The sequence below is a fragment of the Micrasema longulum genome, unplaced genomic scaffold (genome assembly GCF_059751315.1).
Source record: "Micrasema longulum isolate JH-2025_06_02 unplaced genomic scaffold, ASM5975131v1 h1tg001354l, whole genome shotgun sequence".
In the NCBI taxonomy this organism is placed as follows: domain Eukaryota; kingdom Metazoa; phylum Arthropoda; class Insecta; order Trichoptera; family Brachycentridae; genus Micrasema; species Micrasema longulum.
Window position 1 is genome coordinate 262,076 of NW_028278540.1, and position 22,186 is coordinate 284,261.

General features: G+C 32.2%; 2 protein-coding genes across 2 annotated transcripts; both read right to left on the reverse strand.

Annotated features, from left to right (window-relative positions):
- Nucleotides 1-1,051: 1,051 nt before the first annotated feature.
- Atac1 (Ada2a-containing complex component 1) lies at nucleotides 1,052-12,159 on the reverse strand. The gene is made up of 7 exons (XM_088235297.1): nucleotides 11,826-12,159; nucleotides 11,626-11,742; nucleotides 11,370-11,522; nucleotides 7,997-8,209; nucleotides 6,318-6,425; nucleotides 5,996-6,133; nucleotides 1,052-1,370 (listed from the first exon to the last, which is right to left on the reverse strand). Exons 1-7 carry the CDS (start codon nucleotides 11,946-11,948, stop codon nucleotides 1,215-1,217), a joined length of 1,008 nt encoding a protein of 335 aa, XP_088091423.1. The 5' UTR covers nucleotides 11,949-12,159; the 3' UTR covers nucleotides 1,052-1,214.
- Nucleotides 12,160-17,762: 5,603 nt separating this feature from the next.
- On the reverse strand, nucleotides 17,763-19,945 carry PIG-T (phosphatidylinositol glycan anchor biosynthesis class T). The gene is made up of 3 exons (XM_088235293.1): nucleotides 19,734-19,945; nucleotides 18,359-19,648; nucleotides 17,763-18,251 (listed from the first exon to the last, which is right to left on the reverse strand). Exons 1-3 carry the CDS (start codon nucleotides 19,900-19,902, stop codon nucleotides 17,986-17,988), a joined length of 1,725 nt encoding a protein of 574 aa, XP_088091419.1. The 5' UTR covers nucleotides 19,903-19,945; the 3' UTR covers nucleotides 17,763-17,985.
- Between the last annotated feature and the right edge of the window lie 2,241 nt (nucleotides 19,946-22,186).

Below are 22,186 nucleotides of genomic sequence, written 5' to 3' on the forward strand. Positions count from 1 at the left end.
CATGTGATTTTCTACATCTTTACATGAGAGCTATTAAAATAATTTAAAAAATTGTCACTCGTAACTTTATAAGTACAAAAGTATATCCTTTGATACTCAGGTTAGTTATTTATATATATTTCCAACCTGAAATATAAAGCCTTTATAAAAAATACATAAAAATAAAATAAAGTCAATGTCGCATTTTTCGCACATCCATCGTTGTTCTATAATCACGATGATATGATTACCAGCTAAATCTGTTTTGTTATTGACCCGTCTTATATAAAGCAGATTATTTGTCATACTTGTATGTATGTACACAATTTGTGCATTTAAGTTTTGAGATGTAAATAAAAAAAAATACTATTCTTAACGTATAGGTATATAGTTTTTAAGAAAAATACAATGTGTTGTCTGCCATTAGGCAAAATATATAATCACTACAATTAAATTGACCCACTGCAATAAGTTCTAAATAAACATTCAACCATCACTAATAATGTCCAAAAAATATCTGATTATTCCAAATCTCTAACTAAAAGTATTTTCTGAGAATTTCCGGATTAAGGATTACCAATACTTTAGTCTTAAATAATTCATTTTAGTGGGTCAATTTTAATTGTACTAGAATGGTTTGTTTATATAATTAAATTGAATGATTTTTATTTATCATCTATTTGACTTCTCCCATATTCTACGAATAGTGGCGTTAAATGAAAGAGATATCGGTGTCATAACTTTGTTCACCGATTCACTTTAATTTTGGAGACAAGATATCGCCAGTCAACACAAATTTGGGTTAAGAAAAAATAATGTAAATTTATGTATTATTTTTTATTAATTGAAAAATAAAAAACTTTGTATAATTTACAGAAATAAAACTAAATTTGTTTTATTTTTACAAAACATGTGGTATTTGAGGCATAAAAAGTAGAAACTAACAAGGCGGAGGGGGCTGATTGCATCGCTATATATTTATAATTACAGTATTTCAACTGAAAAAGCTTTTTCATATTTAAAAAATATACAATAAAAGTCAAGAAGCGCAAGCAGTTTTACTATTTTCTCCTTTTTATTAGTCTCGAGATTAAACCAATGAAATACTAGTTCAAATCAGCCATTAAGGTTTTTCTTACTCAACTTGTCAGCGGTTTTGCTTTATTTTATTGATTGTAAATTAATATATAGGCATTCTTAGTGACAATTATTGAAGGTTGGGGTAAATTACACAGTTAAGGGGGGTTAAAATCATCCTGGAAATTCATAGCACTAACTGGGGTCAACTTAGTTATTGGCTGGAACTCTATAAGGCAATCTGAACACCAGTCTGAACCCATTCCATCTGTCCAGCGAGTACCGGTGATGCTCTCACAACTGCATCCGATACACTAAAAAAAAACATGATCACATAAATGGCATGGTATTTGAAAGGAGTACATCCAAATGGAAAGAATTTTTAATTGTCTACAAGGGGTTTGGTTCAAAAGATTTTGTATTTTAAAGATACCAAAAGAGAAATGCCTATGTATACAGTAGGCCGGATCGGTCAATGTATGGGATAATTATTTTTTTTAATATTCTAAAATGGCCATATGCTGGAAAGATGTTCTGTCATGTGCTTATCGCAAATATAAAATATCAAAAAACATTTATGTTCAATATGGCCACAAAACACTTGAACTTGAAAAAAAAGAAGTAAAATTAGGGCTTCTGTTATCCCCTCCTAAAAATTCTTAAACAAACCTCAAAAATGCCATATTTTCTACTGCCGCCAGGACACTGGACAGATACGGTGTTTCCAAACGAGATATAGGATTTTTTTTAAAAATACATCCAATGATGGAGACAGAAACAAAATTCGTCAAACTCTAGCAAAGGAAAGATTAACACAATCATCGAAGTCATTATCAATCAATGATAATAATTTAGGTTTATATTTTGATGGCCGTAAGGATAAAACTTAAGGACAAAAAGTAGTGATTCAAGAACATATAAGCCTTATCAAAAAACCAGGATCCGAATACATTGGCCACATTTCTTTGAATGTCGGATAATCTGAAGCAATAACCCAAAAAAATATAGATTTTTTTCATTAAAGGAGATTGCTATTAAAACAATTGTTGCCGTTGGATGTGATGGTACGGCAGTCAATACAGGAACCAAAAGAGGTATTATTCGCCATCTAGAAATAAAAATAAAACATCCACTACAATGCCAAATCTGACAATTACACGCCAATGAACTCACTTTGCGTCACCTTATTTGGCATATTGACGGAACGAAAACTGGACCTCGGAATTTTAATGGAGTATTTGGAAAAGTTCTAGATGGCTGTGAAAAACTTTCTGTCGTTCTATTTGATACCATTAACTTAATAACCTCCAGTAACAAATAAAAAAGACCTCAGTACAGATCAATTGTATTTACTGGAAATGAGCTCCGGATTTATTAATGAAAACCCTTTAAAGAGGAATTCTGGTTCTTACGATATTTCGTACATTCTAGATGGTTAACTATTGCCAATTGGAAATAATGCTTTATATTTCAACAGTTAAACCATCTGAAATCTGTTAACCTTGAAAACATTTATTTTGAAAGTTTATGTGGACTCAGAATTTTTGGAGCCAAGCATTTACATCAAACAATTGTGCTTTCTCATTTGATTTGAAGAAACTAATTGATCCAGCATAGAATTAAGAATAGTCCAGAAACCGCATACGAGCATCAAACAGAAGGCGACTAAACTACTCATAAATGAGTAGTTTTACATTTTGACCCATTAGTTTCTTTGTAGACGTTGCTCAGTACGCAACTACTGATTTGAATTCAACTTTGCCGTGTTAAATCCTTTTAAAGTGTAGAAATACTACTAGGGTCTTAAAGAAACAGGATGGGATCACATTTCATGTGTAATTAGCAAATGAATGTGTAAGTAGCAAATACATTACTTAGAAATTTGTGTGTACTTTTCATAGCTTTATTTTTAAAAATTTATATCTTACTAGTAGTTTTATTTCATTGAAAAATATTACTTGTAATGTTTTAAACAAAATAAAAGCATTGTTGTATTAAAAATATGAGTTTTAATTTTGTTTTTTGTAATTTGAAATATTGCCTAAAATACATATTTTTAAAAAATTTGACCTCTTTGTGCCTATACTTAGAGTAAGAATATCAATATGATAATTACACGTATCAGATTGTGTGTTTATAGAACATCTTTCCCGAATATGGCCATTTCGAAAATCTCAAAAAAACGAAAACGATCTAGCCTAGTATACAGTGACACAGTGATATTCATACAAGCGCGCATTCAGATATTTGTGCTGAATATCTGTGAAATTATTATATAAATTTTCATCCTCTATTTTGATTTTACATCTTAAACTATTCTGAAAATTATTTCAATCGATAAATGTAAAAAAACTATTCATGAAACACTCACCAATATGAAATTTCACCTCACACTGATACGAGTATTCATACAGATAACAACTAATGGCATCACTAATTTAAATACAAAATATCCATGAAATGAATTAATACTTTATCGGGCATCTTTTTTATTTTACAACACATCCAAGTTTTTACACATAGAAGATATACCCTTTTCGCAGTTCTTTGCGTTATAAATATTGTTTCCTTAAACGGATGTCCAATTTTGGCACAGATTCTCATTAGGATTGAGATCCGATGATGGTGGTGACGTTTCTAATACTTTTGGACCGTTGTACAATAGCCATGACCATACAATGTATGACTTGGTCGAATTTGAATGACTCACTTAGGTCAGTTTGTTCAGCACTTAGTCTAAACATTTCTTTTAAAATGTTCAGATGAATGTATTGGTCCATTGTTGTGTCAGTAAATTGAAGTTTATCCACCTCCTGGGTTGTTATACAACCCCAAACCATCACAGATCATTTGACATACTTAAGGCTGTAGTCGGGAAAAATGAACGCAAAATTAGGAAATCTTACGATTTTGCCATTTTAAAATGAATGTTGTTTTTTGATCGGGCAATAATAAAAAAACAAAAACACATAAATTAGATAAAAACAATATGTTTTAAAGGTATTTCTGTTAAACAATATGCTTAAAAGTTTTATGTAACTAAATATAATTACTTTTAGACCGGCAGATTACGCCATTTCAAATTTAGACTAAACTTAGGTATCTGGGATCTCAATTAAGACTAAGTATTGAACAAAAGTTTGATGTAATAATTTGAAAATACTACATTTAACATAAAAGTGGCCGCGGCCAAATTTAAATGTTTTGTTTTTGAAAAAAAATACTAGCATTTTAAATTATCAATAAGATATTGTTTTAAATTGAATACTACAATTAGAATAATCTTCTTTTTTCAAAAAAAGAGAATACAATTCTATAAAAAAGGGCTTCAACTAAAGTATTTCAATATTTTTTTATATTACCGAAGGCATAATCTTAAGTAGAAATAAAGGAAAATGTCACAAAAATGTATATGATTTAAAATGCTTGTATTTTTTTTTAAAACAAAAAATTAAAATTTGGCCGCGGCCACTTTTATGTTAAATGTATTATCTTTAAATTATTACAACAATTTTTTGTTCAATACATAGTCTTTATTGAGATCCCAGATACAAGTTTAGTCTAAATTTGAAATGGCGTAATCTGCCGTTCTAAAAGTAATTATATTTTAGTTACATAAAACTTTTAAGTATCTTTTTTAACAGATATACCTATAAAACATATTGTTTATATCTAATTTATGTTTTTCTTGATTTTTATTATTGCCCGATTAAAAAAAACATTCGTTTTAAAATGGCAAAATCGTATGATTTCCTAATTTGCGTTCGTTTTTCCCGACTACAGCCTTAACAGTTGCAATGTCTTTTTAGGATTCAATTAATCATTCACACATTTCTTCATCTGTCTGACCAGAAAATATAAAATATCACGCCGTTCCAGTATGGTCTGGCTGCATTAAGTTTTTTTTTCAAAATTTGACTGATATTTCTTATTTTGATAACTCACTAATGATTTTTTCTTGGCTACCCTACTTTTATAAACATATTTTTCTTATAGTTTTTGAACTCACAGAAACCCACTAAGCAGGCCGCTTAAAGCCCGTTTTTAACGTGTCCACTATTCGATTTTTCTCGAAATACCTATTTATAATGAACTGTATTTTAACAATGTTTTGAGTATGTCCAAATGCTTGCAGACTGGCTGGATTTCCTCCCTAGGGAGTTATTCAAATCCAAATTTGTTGCAACAGGGAGGGAAAACATTTTTGAGAGGAGAATATGGAAGTCTAGGCATTTACAGGGCTTATGACCTGTCATTGGCTGGTTTAAGTAGTCACTTTACACACTATGTAACATTCACCATTCTGTCTTCGTTAAACATCCATATTTCCTTAACTCTTCCATCTGTTGACTTTTGTGAAGTAAAAGAGCTGAAACCTTTATCATGTGGGTGAGATTCATCAAAAATGTTTTCCCTCTCTGTTGCAACAAATTTAGAAATTTATTTGATATATTTTCAATATTGCGATACTTTTTTCCCTTTCTAGATAGCAAAATACCAATTTCTCAAATGTCAATGAAAGTATTTTTAGATTTTTGACTAATTATTAAAATAATTTACCACGGTGAGGTGATCCCTTAAGTGGTTAATCATGTGATAACTCAATATGAATACTGTCAAATGTATAATGAAGACGATGCAATAGATTGTTTCGAAATGGACAAGTTTTAACATGCTCGCCTTCCGCACGCCGGGCTGTACAAATATCAATGTGCGGTGCAATTTCATATTGGTGAGTGTTTCGTTTTTTTTTAATGAAAATTTTGTTTACATTATTTTATTGATTGAAATCGATTCCCGAATAATTTAGGATGTACAATCAAAATAGAGGATGAAAATATATATAACTATTTCACAGATATTCAACACAAAAATCCGAATGCGCGCTTGTACGAATATCACTGAGACCCACTGTAGCTATTTAATTGTGTTTTCTTACTGAAATTCCAGAATGAATAGGCAGTGGGACAGTAGAATTTTCTTCAATTTTTCGCCTTTCATAAACAGCACTCATCATTTCCAAAGGGGTCCATTGTGCTGGCGGAATATTTTCGACGCTACCCTCACTTTCATTTTGCTAAAATAATAACATAAATATAGAGTATTTGTACGGTGCTAGTTGGCAACTTAACGGGTTTTTGTAGAAATGTATTAATCTTTGATTTTTCCACAACTCTAAGTACTTCATCATAATATGTTACGGTTATAATGTACATGCTGTTTGTTACCTGTGTACATAATTCAAATTGAATAAAACATACCGGTGTACTTTCATCCATCAAAACGGGAACATCTTGAGCTGGGAAAAATGTAGATCGCTTATGAAAAACTTTACTGCTACGATGATGGCGAAAACTGGCTCCTCCAACCTTAGAACAAAATATTTTAAAATTTATTATTTAAGAAGGACTTCTGCTATTTTTTTATAATGCAGTTGTTTGTTGCGTAACAGAGATGTGGCAGCGGATTTAATGCAGGTGTATGATTTAGGAAAGAAGGCCACAAGCTGTTTTTGTGTTATTGATTAGCATCTTGCTTGAAACGGGTTGTGTTTCTGTGCCTAGTGTTGCCGACTCCAATCCGAGGTTCGAATTATACTCTACCATGGACAAACCATAAGAATATGAACATTTATTTTTTTCATAAAAAATATTGTGCAAAGATTACAAATGATTAAGTAGAGTTTTTTGAGAAGTAAATAATACAATAATTTATAGAATGGTGAATGTTACACATGTAACATGTTTGTCGGCCTTGTGGTGTAATGGTCAGCGTGTTTGCCTACCATGCAAGAGGTCTTGGGTTCGATTCCCGACACGGTTGATATGAAATATTTATTTTAAAGGGTGTTTTCACACTAGAATATTTCATAGTCCCTGGACTGGTACCTGAAGCGTAAGACTGACCATCTTACATTCGTGTAATAAAAATGCTGCGATTGGTGTACCAATGCAGTGCCCTATGCACCATTATGTGCGGAAAGGGAATGATGGTGATGATGAATGTTACACAATTTAAAAAGTGATCATTACAACTAGTAATAAGCCCCCGTTTGCCTGATTTACATACGAGAGGTGTTTCCAAAATAGTGGGGATTTTGGATTATAATGGCCACAAAGAGGTTTTATAAGTTCGGGAAAATGGTGGTTATTCATTGAGCTAGGTCAGGTGAATTAGGTTGGTGTGATAATTCTCAACGCAAATCACTTAAGAGTTCCTCGGTTTTGCATGCCGTATGTGGTCACGCCACAGTAACAGTTGAGGGCGACGCATTGCTATTAAAGACTGTTCTTGCCCACCACGTACCGCATACTGGATCCGAAGACTTAAGTCTCCTCGGCGGTCCCACATACAAGTAAAAATGGCATGTTGCCAAACAAGTGCCCGAAGGAACTCTCTGAAATCTGAGAGCCTTGGCATCTTAGTGCCGAAAGAAGGTAATCCAGATGGATTATTGGATTGAGGAAAAGAAATATATGTACATTGTTATTATTAGAGCACACATAAGAATATTTTTATGTGTGCTCTATTTCAAGATTCAAAATAAAATAAATAAAGACGGAAGTGCATTCTTCACTAACTGGGATTAAATTGATTAGACAAGATCAATTTGCCGAAATGATCACAAAACTTCAAAAAGTTTTTACAGTGAAAGACACGTCCGTACTCATAAATAAACCAAACTGCCTGGCGGTGAGTTGGATCGCTAGAATAAACATGTCAAAATTTGCCTGATTTCAAAAATTTTAACTGGGAACTCAACAGTTATTAGTTATTTGGTCATTCTCATTATTTTGGAACACCCGTAGTATTTTTCCTTCTCAAAAATTCCTTTGCCTCCATCGAGAAATCTATACCATAGTTTAATAACAATTTTTCGAGGGTTTAAATCCAGTATTGGTTTGCTTAACTTTACACATATTTAAAATATTGTTATTACCTTAGTTAAACATGGTTTGCGAACTCTTCCCGGAACTGGAAGACCAGCTTGTTGCAGTTTGATAAAATATTTTTGCACTCGACTCATCACTTGTTTGGGGGTGCGATTTCCCAAAGCGTTGGCAATCTTCACCCATCGCCGCATTTCAACCTCTTCTTCTGGATACTCCTTTAACAATTCCTCCAATCTTCTTTGCTCTTCGCAAGTCCACAACTATTAGAAAGAGATATGGGGAATTCCATAGAAAAATACAACAAACATCTCAAATTATATATTGCAATGTGAGCCAAAGACTGAACCCACAAAGTGTGGAGTGAAAAATTCAAATAGTAAAACTAGGGTCCATATTTTTAAGGGTTGCTCTGTATGGATTCAACAATATACAGAAACCAAATAATATACTATTTATTCATATTTCATTAGCCGTTCTTTCACTCTCCATTCACTCTACATATCCAAAACAATGCAACAACTTCTTTCTTGATTTTGTCGATTATGCTTGTCTCAGCATTACATAATGAACGGATCTCGATATTTGTGCACATATTGTACATAGTTTTACCACAAATTTGCTTAAGATGTCACATTTTGACAGCATTCAGTCTACTTTTCCAAGATTTATAAAAAATTTCAATACTAATTTGTCACTGTCAATCAGCATTCATTCTTGAATAATTTTTTGGGAAAGTCATTTTTTAAATTTTGTGTATATTGAGAATGAGGGAAAGAATAATTTCATTCTATATTTAATATTTATTAATGATTTCTCTAAATCAAAAGTAACTACTACTACCATCACGCCATTTCTCCGTAGGGATAGGCAGAGAGAATGGACCGCCACACACGTCTATCGTGGCATACATTTCTAGCTTCTTCCACATTCATACATCTTGTTATACATGCCCTTTGGTTCTGCCTGCTTTTGAAATGACCAGACTTAAGATTTTGGTTTATCTGATTTTGCGATGTCTTTCTTGGTCATTCTCGTCTCACATTACCGGTAATTTTCGCCATATATACTTGTTTTACCATTCTTTCGTTGTTCATTCGTTATACATGACCAAACCATCTCAGAAATCCTATCTTAATCTTATCAATTATACTTGACTCAGATTTACACTCTCACCTGATTTCATCATTCGTAACTCTGTCATACATTGGTGAAGAGATCGCATTTCAACCGCGTTCACTCGCCTTTCATCCTTCCTCTGCCAGTTCCATGTTTCCCTTCCATACATAAGTGTTAGGACTAAAACTCCGTTGTTCACTGCCATTGACATATTTTTATTAGCAATTACTGTGCTTAGTGCCCCATTCATTTTGTTTCCCGCATTCACTCTCCTTTCAACATCTTTTTCTGCTCTTCCATCTCTTGAAAACATGCTTCCCAGATACACAAATTCTTATACTTGTTTAAGACATTCCTTGTTTACATTTATTATGCAGTCAGTAACATCACTTTCCCTTTCAGTTAGTATCACTTTTGACTTACTTTCGTTCATCGCCAATTCGTTCTCCAGGCATACATCATACATTCTAGAAACTATTTTTTGAAAATCCTCGTTGCTACTTGCTAACAGAACTGCATCATCAGCATACAACAAGCAAAATCAAAAGTAACAAAAAATAAAATCTCTGTTAGTTAACAGGTTGACTGCCGATCACGCATCTACATTTGATAACAGCATGTTATTTCTATTTGCCAGTATTCCACCAACAACCCTCGTGGCAGGTTTTTTTATTTTATTGGCACACTTAAATGTTGTTATAACTATCACAAAGTCGGGTTTTTTTGTTTTACCTTAAAAAAAATATTTAACAAATCAAATATGGATATTGAGTTTTTTTACTGACATTTCTTGGTGGAACTGTATTTTAATTATAAAAATAAAAATACTTTATAGTTTTATTGTACTTTTATTTATAATTTTTTTACCAGTGACCGGGTTTCGTCGTGACCGACGTCAGTCTGACGATGGTTGGTTTAAGTGGCCATTTTATACACTGTGTAACATTCACCATTCTGTAGCCAGTCATAAGCCCTGTTGATGCCTAGACTTCTATATTCCCTTCTCTAAAATGTTCTTCATCTCTGTTGTAATATGTTAACCCCAGTAATAATTAAATAAGATTTCTTTGAAATGCAGTTATTTTTAAACTGTGTGCCTATACCACTGTGAGCCTTCACCGTTTTAAATAAACGGTGAAGTTATCCCGTTTTTTTTTAATGTCTCAAAGGTTACAACACTGTTTCATTTTAATCTGCTTCTCCGTTGTGCAAATACCTTCAGTTTTTGAGTTATTTTGTAACGGTAACGACTAACGACTTTGTGCTGTTTAAAATTTCAAATTTTAAGATAGATGGACAAGGTAACGGGACTGCGAGGGTGTGGGGTGGGTGCAAACCGGCCGGGGAGATTTCATGTGTTCTTCCTTGGGAGATTGCGATACGAGTAGGTAGGTATTATGGATACACATTTTAGGTTAAGGCGGAGCACGGTAATGGAATGCGTCGGGGCGTTGAATTTTTCGCGCTAACCGAAATTTATTTTTTTATATACTTCAGCGCTTGGTGATTAAGTTTTTATTTTTAAACGATTTTTTTTTTTTTTGTGAAACTGTTTAAGTGTTCCGGAAAGGTAACTGTTTTACAACAGCAGTTACATTTTTTTTTACCACCTCTATAGTCTTTAAAATATAGCTTGATTAGAATGACAGCTGTCAAACTAATTTCATTAGTGATGGAAAATTACTGATCACTAATCAAATTGATTTTATCAGTTGTTTCATGCAATCATGAAACTCTGTTTCCGAAAATTGATATAAAAAACGCAAAAAAGGGCCTATTATAGTGTGTTTAACACAATTATTCACCAAAAAATGAGACATTTATACTTTTTTCGTGAACAACCTCAAATGATTTTTTTTTTATTCAATCAATTTACATTGATCAATTTGTCCCATCTCTAATGTTTTTGCAAAATGATGTAACCTTGTAAAAACGTCGTTAATAATTAGGTTTATTTTAGTTTTAAAGCTGATTTTATATATTAATGTTGATTTATGTTTCAAGCATTGTATTAAAAAAATAAATTAACACGCCAGATGCAAATGATTTTTCGTGTGTCAATATAAATAACTCCTTTTTTTTTGTTTTTCCTAGATATCTGAATATTTAAAATCATAAAATAAATCACTTAAACCAAAAATGGACATCATAGAAGCGATTTTGCAGAAAACAATCGGCATTCCCTACTCTTCACCCTCGACAGAGCGGCAGTCAACTTGTTAAAATCCTACTTTAATATATTGCCTAGAGCCCCAGTTTTTTCTCAATTTGCACTGAATCTGCCAATATTAAATTTTTAATTACTTGATTAAACGTTTCCGGTTTGCTTTGGTCAAATGCTCTTCCTCTGATTAAAATGTTATTAGATTTTTCTTGGTCAGACTCTTCAAAGGTCTTTTTCCACTCTAAAACTTGGTTATCGCCAATTCCATATTTGGACCAAGCGATTGTAGGAACCTTAAAACATAATCCATTCAAAATTCAAAGTAGGAACAAAGTTTTTGTCAGTTCATTGTATTATTATAATCATTATTTACATATTTGACACAAAAATACGTACCTCTGGAATAGAATAATTTGAAGATGGAAATTCAATTTTCGAGTTCTTTAAATCATTCAAAAACTCCTGCGGATTTTCTAAAGCAGCTTTCTTTGAAGTTGCCAACTTTTCAATATCCTCAAAAAAAAAAAGAAAATAATCTTTACTAAAAACAAAACCTTGGTGTCTCTATCGGGTTTAAAGAGACTTTTTAAAATTACCTGTATGAGCATCATTTTTTGTGATTCCAAAATTAGAATAAGTCGGAGCATGCATTTATAGTCTTTATTGCCTCTCAAAGCTAAATGGTCTGATTCGAAAAAGAAATCTTCGTCTTCGTCCATTATTCATAAATCGTTTATTAATAGAAAAATTATGATCAGTTTGTTTTCTTACGGTTTTATTAAATTTGACATTTGACAGATTATGCTTTGACAACTCGTTCTCGAATTATTTTTTGGTCTGTAGAGAACCATAGACCAATTCGATATAGAAAAATGAGTGGAATACAGATGTACCAATGTCAGTGTTGGATGTACACTCGTATTACAGACTAAACTGTATTCATCGAGACTGGACCGCTTTACACGAGCGCGCCAAGAGCCCAGTGCGTGCTAAATGTCGGCTATTTTTGTTTTTGTCCCGGTCAATATATTTTTAAGCATTCTCTACACTGACGTACAAAATATTTTAGGCAGCAAAAGTTTTTTGTTCAAATCAATAGACATAATAATGTTTTTAAGAATAATGATTATAACTAAAAATATATACACAGGTAATACGTAAAAAGTGTGTATGGATTAGTTTATACTATTAATGTACCATGATATTTCGTGTTACATACATAAGCAAACAAAAATAGCTATACAAGGTTAAAAAAAAACATATTAGCAAATGATACATTACATTATAAATAGTGCCGTAGTAATGTTGTGGACTCACGAATCAATGGTCTGGGGTTAAAATACCACTATACCACAACTCGATTCCAACTTTTCCAGCGCAAATAATTGATGACTTTTAGAAAATGGTCTTGGTAAATAATAAGAAATAAAATATTTAATTCAAAAATAAATTTAGGTGTCAGTCCGATATACCGTATTTTGCGGACAATAAGACGCAGTGGGCCATAAGACGCACCCCAATTTTTTATTGAATTTTCAAAGTAAAAAAGTGCATCTTATGATCCAAAAAATATTGCAGTCTAGAATGACTATATAAATATTTATTGTGTATTCAATCTGCCAGGAATCGAACCTGGGACTTCAAGCGTGGTAAGCGAGCCCGCCAACCACTAAACTATTTATATCCAGTCTTATATATACTTATCTGCACTCGATTCCCTTTTTCCAGACTTAACGTGATTTCGATTGGCACCAGAAGTGCAAGAATGATCACCTAACTCCCATGTAACAAAAAAGATAAAGTTACGGTGAAAATATATTACCGATTCAGCGCCCTATGCATCACAGAGTGTGGATAAGGAAATAATGAACTCGATTATGTTATTTTTTAGAAAACAATTTATTATTAGTTATACACTTGTTAATACATTGTACGTAGGCAGACAGAGTGGTGTGGCGTTTTATTCTCTGTATCTACCCTTACGAGGAAACGGCGTGACGGTTTATTTTTTGTTGTGAACTAATAAATAAGTCCCTATTTTACGAGATAAAAGTCTGGACGGGCTGCGAAATGAACACCTGCAACCAAGATAAAACGATTGTCAGTTTTACAGATTCAGCCAAGTGTTTAGTATTTAAATAAAAATCATTTTAATGACTGGAAATATATTAAATTATAAAAAACTGTAATTTTTAAATAATCAGCAAACATTATTTTTTCCCATTGTTTTGCAATAACTGCTACCTACATTTTTGTTTATTAAAAAAGATCAATATTCAATAATGTCTACGAATATATTCGTATAATAGTATACTATTACAAAATAAGGTTCCAACAACTAATATAGTTGTTGCCATAATGTTTCTACAAAAGAGTAGGTAGGATGGATAGAACGCCATACCGCTTTTTTGTGTATTCGTGCATCTTTTCTTTATAAAATTAAATTTGACATAAAAAAAAACAGTGATAAACTGTTTATTTCGAACGCATTTTTTATTTAATAAAAATGATAATCTTCAAAGCCTTATCCGCACATGGAACAAAAGGTGCTGTAAGATAAAATAAATGCAGCTAATCGCAACTATTTACAATAAAGTAAGGCGATCGCTTCAGGTGCTAATTTAATAATGATAAAATATTACAGTGTGATACGAGCCTTTAAACAATTGTTACACAAGTTGACAATCCCAGGAATTCGACCCGGAGCTTCTATCCAATGGCGAATGGTTCACATCAGCAATTATGCACAGCATACTACTATATTTTACTATCGACATTAAATTTATTTTTTTATTTGATTTATTTCGAATACAAACAGATGTACAGGTTAAATTAATATAAAAAAAAACTACATAAAATGTATACATAGTAGGGCCTACCATCCAATTGTATGTATTCACTAAATAATACTGTAATAAAGCGACGACGGCTTGAAGTTTAAACAATATAAATAACTATATATTAAAATAATATAAATATGGACAAAACAAGGAGATAGTGGCAAGGAAAATTAATAAGGAGTGGTAAAGGATGATTGAAGGAAAGTAAGGGTGGAAAATTGCATTTGATTTAATGTTAAAATACTACTAATAGTATTTATGGAAAAAGAAAAACTCTATCCCCAGCGATTGTATTTCACTCGAAAAATAAATGCAAGTATCGATAAAGCGTGCGCATCTCGTTCTTAGTGAAATAAGAAACTAGCCGATTACCGCAACATATTTCTCAGTATAAAAAAGCCACTTTATTTTATATCTGGAACCTTTAAATATTATTTAAAGTCTTTCTTTAGGAAAATAATACTTTTTCCCTTCACATAATGTGATTTACATAATATTATGACCACCAGTAATTTCAATCACCTGATTTAATGTAGAACGCGGCATCTTTGCCGTATCAAGAAAAAATATATCGGTATTTTACATTTTGGAATATTTTCATATTATTTTGATAATTAAGCAGAAAAGGATTTTTTTTTGTGAAACGTAAATAATATTGATAGGTTTTATCGGTAAACGTTTTCATTAAAAATAAGAATTTTGTCCTTACCAGAAGCAGAGTGACGATGTATCAGACTTGCCATTTTATATTGCTTATGTAGGGACAAGTTAACGAACACTTCGCTTACTGTAGCTTCTTAATACAGAAGTCACCCCTCGCAGTGGCCTCAATCGAAAGCGTTAACCACAACACTACGAGGTGGATTTTTGCGAAGTTGATTATCTTTTAACGATTTTTAAGTAAGAGTAGCCATATAATTTTATTGTTTGAGAATTTGATTAAATTTTACATGGACAACTGTATTTTTTATCCACCTGGACACTGACCAATCACAATAATCATCATCATTATTCCATTTCTGTACCGAATAGTGTATAGGGCACTGCATCGGTACGCTAATCGGAGCGCATATCGATGATTTTTATTACATGAAGGTAAAATGGTCATTCTTACGCTTCATGTGCCAGTCTAGGGACTTTGAAATATTTTATCGTAAAAACATATTTTAAATGTTTCATGTCAACCGTGTCAGGAATCGAACCCGAGACCTCTTGCATGGTAAGCAAGCGTGCTGACCACTACACCACGAAGACGATATCACAATATATGACTTAATTGTTAACTCATCCATGAAGATTTAACAATCTCTGTATTTGTCTGGTATAAAAATTGTCCATAAGATTACGCATTGTACGTGTACCTACTCACTTAAATAAATAGATAATTTAATAGTCTAGCTTTTTTTACATTGTATTTATTGGAAAACATTCATAGTAAAAGTTTTTTAAAAGGAAAAGCAAGAGATCTTATTAATCTGGATTGAAAAACTGGCCCCTATTCGATCACGTGAGTGTCATGCATTTTGTTTGTTTATTTGGAGGATCTTGTAAAAATGTATTCACTTTAGAGATGCATAAGTACTCATAGGCCCAGGTGCTTTACAGCGTTGCCATCACTACCGATTTTGGGAGCGATCTACCGACATTGACATATTAATACACATAGACATGCCCTGAGCCCTCAAAAATGATGACACTTAACAAATGCCCTTTTATGCTCACTATTTTGAATAATGTCCAACGCGTTCGTTCTTCAACCACCAGCCAGGCGTGACGTTCAGAGTCGAAACCAAATTTCCTGCGTCATGAAAGCGTGTAAAAACCTTTCGGATAAACACTGTGAAAAGAATTGTGTCACTTTTTATTGGTAAATATTTGTTCATGAGTGAAACAAATCTTAAAACAATAATAATTCGGATACAAATATAATTTTTGGTAAAAATCAAACTACGCCTAGCAGCTCAATTGCGAAGCTCTTCTTAGTTACAGGGATGCACTGATAAGAATAGGTTTTTTAAATATAATGAATGTGAGTTATTATTATTTTTTCTTTCCCCAAAATCCAGTGAAAAGAAATACATGGGTTGAAATTCAAGGAATAAATCTGATTGGGGTCCACCAAAAATGAGTATCTTCCAATTTTTGGTAGTATATGCATGCTCGTTACAAATAGCCGTGGTACAAATAAACTAACTCGGTAAGTATGGGTTCGTTTTCGTGTCACTACTTTTAAAAATATGTTACTCTATAGGGCATGCCTATGTATTACTATGTTAAAGTTTACCGACCTACCGAATTCGATTTAAATTCTACCGATTTTAAACATCCTTATGAAAATAGTTCTATATATGAAATTTTGAACAATACTGTAAATGTAATTGTTAATTTTTTTGGCTGACACAATAGCTGCTAATCCTCCATTCCCCACGCGCATGGCTTTTGGGTGGACTATAAATCTAGAGGTTGGCAATGCTGCCCCACCCCCTCCCAGGCACGACATTTAAAAAAAAGATTTATTTATTTATTTACAAATACATATTGATGAGACAAAAGGACGCCAAAAACACAGACAAAGTTGGCATGTTCTATGAATAGGTGCAATATACGTAGGGTTTGACAAGCCAGAAAGATTAATATGCTTAAAGTTCCAATCGGTTCCTTTATGGGTTTATGGCCTGTTCTAAGAAACCAATTTGTTGCAACAAAATACCTTTTAGGTATGTTTATCGAATATATTTCACAAACAATATAAATAAAGTGAAAAGAATGAAAAAAAATCCTTTTGGACAAAGAAAAATCAACTTTATGACAGTGGAAAAAAATGTATAAATGATTCAGTGAAATCGCATAATATTTAGTTTACAATAATCTATTTACTATTATCGTAGATCATCAAAGTGAAGGAATAACACTTCTAATTATTCTTTTATAAAAATATAAAAAATCCTGAAAAAGAAAATCGAGTAAAGATAAGTCAGTCTCGTAATGTAGTGGTTGGTGTGTTCGTCTACTATGCATGTGGTCTGAAAAGACTAAGATAAAGGTTAATCTTTTTTGTTTTTTGATGATGAGCAATCGGTGTTCATGTTTGACAAACATGTACATTGTACATTAATTAAACCATTGGTTATTTAGATGCTTCTAAGTAGTAAAATTAGTTAAATGAATATTTTGGGCACCACTGACTTACAACTAAATGTTATTGTTGAGCATGTAATTAAAGATTATATATTTTTTTTCCTAAAAATGTGAAAACCCATAATATTTTGATAAATAGATTTTATAATATAAATAAGCAGTATGGTATTGATAGGGTTACGATCTCTAGATCATGGTTTAACCATCCCCCAAGTCACATACTATTTCCTATAACAGTTCACTTATGCTTAGTTATAATTGTATTTACTAAACATGTCTTTGTATTAGAAAGGAACAGCATTTAAAAAAAAATAATAATAATGGGGAGGGTCCGGTGTCTTGAAGGGCACCCGCTGGCACAGCGCGGGTTTAAACTGTGCAACTCGGTTATAAGCTTAGACTATACACTGTCTGTGTAATCTAGTGTGAAAGCACCACAATTATTGATTTGAAATAATATAATTAAATTGTTATAAATGTACTTGCATGTAATATATTAAATAAATAAAAAATAATAGTTAACGGGGAATTATTTTCCTAATCCTAAAAATAACATTTCTTGATGTTTTACCTCTCTATTTCCAGTAAAATACAAAAAATGTTTTTGAAGATAATCTAGAATTGTTGCATACATGCTATGAAAATTTCATATTTTGCTTTGATATTTTTTTTGACACGGAATAAGTAAGCAAATATAATAAATAGTGAATGTCTAAACAGAGCTAGATAAACAACATAATGCTTAACAAAAAATGTTTTTTTGTGTTTAGTCAAAATACTATTTGGTTGTATCATCACAGGTACTATCTTCTTCAACTTCACTTTTTTTAGTTTCTTTCCTCTTGAACAGTCTTTGAAATATATTTTTATCACTACTCGGTTCATTTAATTTTAACTTTAAAGACTTAGTCGTAATGTTATGCAATGGTCCAAAAGCTAGAGCCACCACAGTACAAGCTAAACAAATCACATTATATGGCATGCTGAAATCTGGAGTAGGAAGGGTGATAATCATACTCTCCGTGTGCAGCTGGACAATATAGCCTAAAAAAAAATTACACTCCAGTTTTGATTCAGATAATTAAACTTAATAATTTATAATAAACATTTGAACATATTAAAAAATAACTACAGTGAAAAAATATGTTTACCTGCTCTGGACTCATTAAGCGCAGATAGAAGAGAGTTTTGATAGTAAATAGAGCTAGTGAAATTTTTGGCTACTGGCAACATCGCTGTCACAACAGCTGATCCAACATAAAATCCATGATTAGCATCGGGAGGATATTCCTGCCATTTCAAAAACACGTAATCAAAATCAATGGAAACTTTTGTTTTACTTTTCGGTGGTAAACGAACTGTGAATTCAAGATAGTAAGGTCGACTCTTTCCTTTCCCGGGAATGTAGTGTTTCGATCGAGGAAATAATTGCTGTCCATTGTGTACAATCTTTAAGGTTTGAAGGTAGACTGGCAGGAACCAAGGAATATTTTCCATAAATACAATATCAATCGACTGCCAGTGATTATTGTACAAATATGATATTAAAGCTCCCCTCTCTTGGCCGTAGCCGGCAATATATCTACTGACGTGCAGCGGGGGTGGAATGTTAATCATAACTTTATTCGGAGAAGAGTGAATGGCGGCTATATTGAACATGGATCTGAATCCACTGAGGTCATATACAGCTAAACTGATCTGAGATCCTCCTCTTGTGGTTGTTTCTAGACGGTCATATATTGGCGTGAGTACAAATGGGTTGCTGCTATTAGAGGTAACATCTATATACACGTGACTGGATGTCGCCAATGGACAGGGACTAGACAACCCTTGACCGAACAGCTTTTGTATAGACCAATCTCTCGAACCCACAATTTCTGGATCATAAACTAAAGACATCGTTTGTTTAAGTTCATATACTTTTGAGCTACATTTTTCATCACCACAAACTGAGCGAAAATGAATCCCGAGAGAATGATAATTGGTGTTGTGCAACCGGCCAGAATTAAGAAGAGTAGAGAGTCCTTTTTTGGAATCACAAGGTAGCAATTTTTTCCAAGGAGTTAAATTTTCTGTACACACTATTTCTCTGGGTAATGTCGCATATCTTATGAAGGAACTGTTCATCTGTCCATTTGTAGAAATTCCTGAAGGTCGAAATGAAAGTTCTGGCTTAAGTGTATTCGACATATCGATAAAATTGAGGGATGAACAGAAAAGCCCCGAGAGTGTTTCAGAAAGTTCTTTCCATTGAAAATCAACATCCTTGGAATCTTGAGAGAACCACGCATACATTTCAGCACCAGGAGGGGCATCTACAACTGGATATCCCCAATTGATATGACGCCATAGTCCTTCGGTCAGGCTAAGATGTAACTCTTCTATCTGATACCTGGCTATTATCTCACCGAGAGATCTAGGAAAAAGGTGGCAGTGGTGAACTGAAAATAGGATAAATAAATAACATTTTTAAGAATAAAAACTATGAGAAATAAATAAATGAAAATATTAAAATTTGATGCTTACACATATCGTGAGAAGACCATGTTGTCATAAACTGAAAAAAAGTATAAACATGGTTGTTTGGTAGCGGCTTTATGAGTAATTCTTCTGAAAAACTATCTTTGAAATCAGCTTTTGTACAATAGAAAAACTGTAGAACCCAACATATTATAATGTAATGAAGGCGAGTCATGACGCCGGCGATATACTCATTTATATTTACTAACTTATTTACTAAACCAGAGACAATTTCTGCGGATAGTTTGACATTTGATTTGACATTTTACAAAAGTATTGCCAAAGCAAATTTATTTTCTTAGGTAAGGACCATATACGATCGATAAGATTGAATAATCAAATATAATAAAAAGTGTAGAATAATGTGCTCAGAATTGGAGATATATATTTTCGGAAAGTTTTTATATACTTCCGATGTTAAAGGAATAACCCGCTAAGTTAAAAGGAAATTATGAAAAATACACTGCATCACTCAGACCAATTGAGAAAAAGAACTTTCTTGGATTTTTTTCTGAAACTGGCGGGAATCGAACCGGCGACGCGTTTCATAGTTGGCTGTCTAACCAACCAGTGGCGTCTTTAATACCAAATTTTTAGTGAAGCTCAGATTTTGAGGATGAGTATAATATTAAATAACAGTACAGAACATGTTTGCAGGCATATTTGAGCATTTATATTATTTACTAGTTTTTTATCTTTATGTGTTGATATAATGCGAATTAAAATACATATTGGGTACTGGTGAATAGCAATGATTTCTTAGTGAGGCTCAGCCTCACTTGCATCATATGCTCCTTCGTCCCTGTAACCAATTGTGCCACTAAAACTAATATTATAAATTTTGACTCCCTAGTGGGTGTAACTCAGTGTTTGTCTACAAACATTTGGACGTACTCAACATATTGATGATTACACTTATCTATCTAAATCATAGAATTAAGAATAGTCCAGAAGGAGCGTAGAATCATATTTGAATACATCGGACTGTGTCTAATAATCCCCCTACTGTGCCCTACTTTCGCCGCGCGCATTCGTGATGTCACCGCGTAATGTTACTTGATGGGAAAAAAAAATCATAACACAAATGTAAGGTTAAAAAAAAGCAATCTGTTAATTTCTCTATTTTTTTTTGTGCACGCGGATACATTGATTGACATAACATAGTAGATAAGTAAAGGGTCATTAAGAGTTATATAAGAGTTATTGAATGAATGAACTTTGAACATTAAATATAAAACAACTTTTATTTAACATAAAACGGATATTTTGATTTCATGTTTAATAATATTTGATGTTATGAAGATAATGTCGTTCAAATGTCCTCCACGGCGTTGTTTAATCCGAGGTCTAATTTTCATTAGTTATTTCATTAGATGAGCAAAGTAGGGTAAAAAAAATTACTACCCTGGCAACACTAACGAAATTTCCATTTTGTTTCTTCGCCAATCTGATGAATGGAAAAATAATTCAATTTTTAAGCAATGCATTTGCTACTTAAACTAGCAAAGTCTGTCGAGTAAATTTCTAAGCATTGGCAAATCATAGCCCACTTTATGGTGCCATAATATTTATCTAAAATAAAAAATAAAGATATATATTATAACAATTTCATTTTCAATACATTTATTAACATAATTTAAATATTACATGTACATGTTCTCACCTACAATTTCATTGGTTGGCTAAAACATTTTCTTCCTATCATTATTTATTCTGGCAAAAATAATTCAGTCAGCAAATCAGTTTTTAGAAATTATAAAAAGTACGTTTAACAGCTAAAAAAGCTTTTTCTAGCATAAGTTCTGTAAAAAAGTTGATTATAATAGACTAAAAAAATTAGTGTATTTAGTATGGCCGTATTAATATTTTTTTAATTTCTGCGCTGATAAAACACAAAAAAAATATTTTTGAGAATTAGCAGTTGTTAACAAACACTAAATTTTGCTGTAGAATTTGATCCATGGGTACCATTTGTAAGAATAAGTATTCAACATAATTTTATTATAGATGTATGCATGTAATATATGTCAGTATTTACGCTGGTATGTTAACTGGAGCATTAAAAATGTTTTAAGTTGAATAAATGTTGCGTTTTAATCAAATTGGACAAAATGTATTGATTGAAATAGTTTTAGAAAAAAACTCATTTAAGAAAAGCGAAACTATTATTTAACTGAACTTTTTGCGGTCCAACTGGCATTATGCAGTATAAATATTATTTCCTAATTTAAGACATTGTGCTGTGACTGCACCAAAATATGACTGTTGCAATACACAAAAACCACATTGTATTTTTTCTGGATAATTGTTTTTAATTCATGAAATATTTTAGAGACAACTTCAACCTTCTGCCGGCACAATTAAATTACATAGTGGATTGATATTTTTATTTATTTAATGACAGACAAATGCACACTAGTATACCACGAGGCTGAATAATCTTCACTCGATTTCTTTTT

Coding starts and splice junctions, on each gene's coding strand:
- Atac1 (XM_088235297.1), bottom strand. CDS start 11,948: ATGGACGAAGACGAAGATTTCTTTTTCGAATCAGACCATTTAGCTTTG. Junction 11,743..11,825: donor AAAAAATGATGCTCATACAG/GTAATTTTAAAA, acceptor TTTTTTTTTGAG/GATATTGAAAAGTTGGCAAC. Junction 8,210..11,369: donor AACCGGAAACGTTTAATCAA/GTAATTAAAAAT, acceptor TCTTTCTAATAG/TTGTGGACTTGCGAAGAGCA.
- PIG-T (XM_088235293.1), bottom strand. CDS start 19,902: ATGACTCGCCTTCATTACATTATAATATGTTGGGTTCTACAGTTTTTC. Junction 19,649..19,733: donor ATGGTCTTCTCACGATATGT/GTAAGCATCAAA, acceptor TCCTATTTTCAG/TTCACCACTGCCACCTTTTT. Junction 18,252..18,358: donor GCTTAATGAGTCCAGAGCAG/GTAAACATATTT, acceptor ATTTTTTTTTAG/GCTATATTGTCCAGCTGCAC.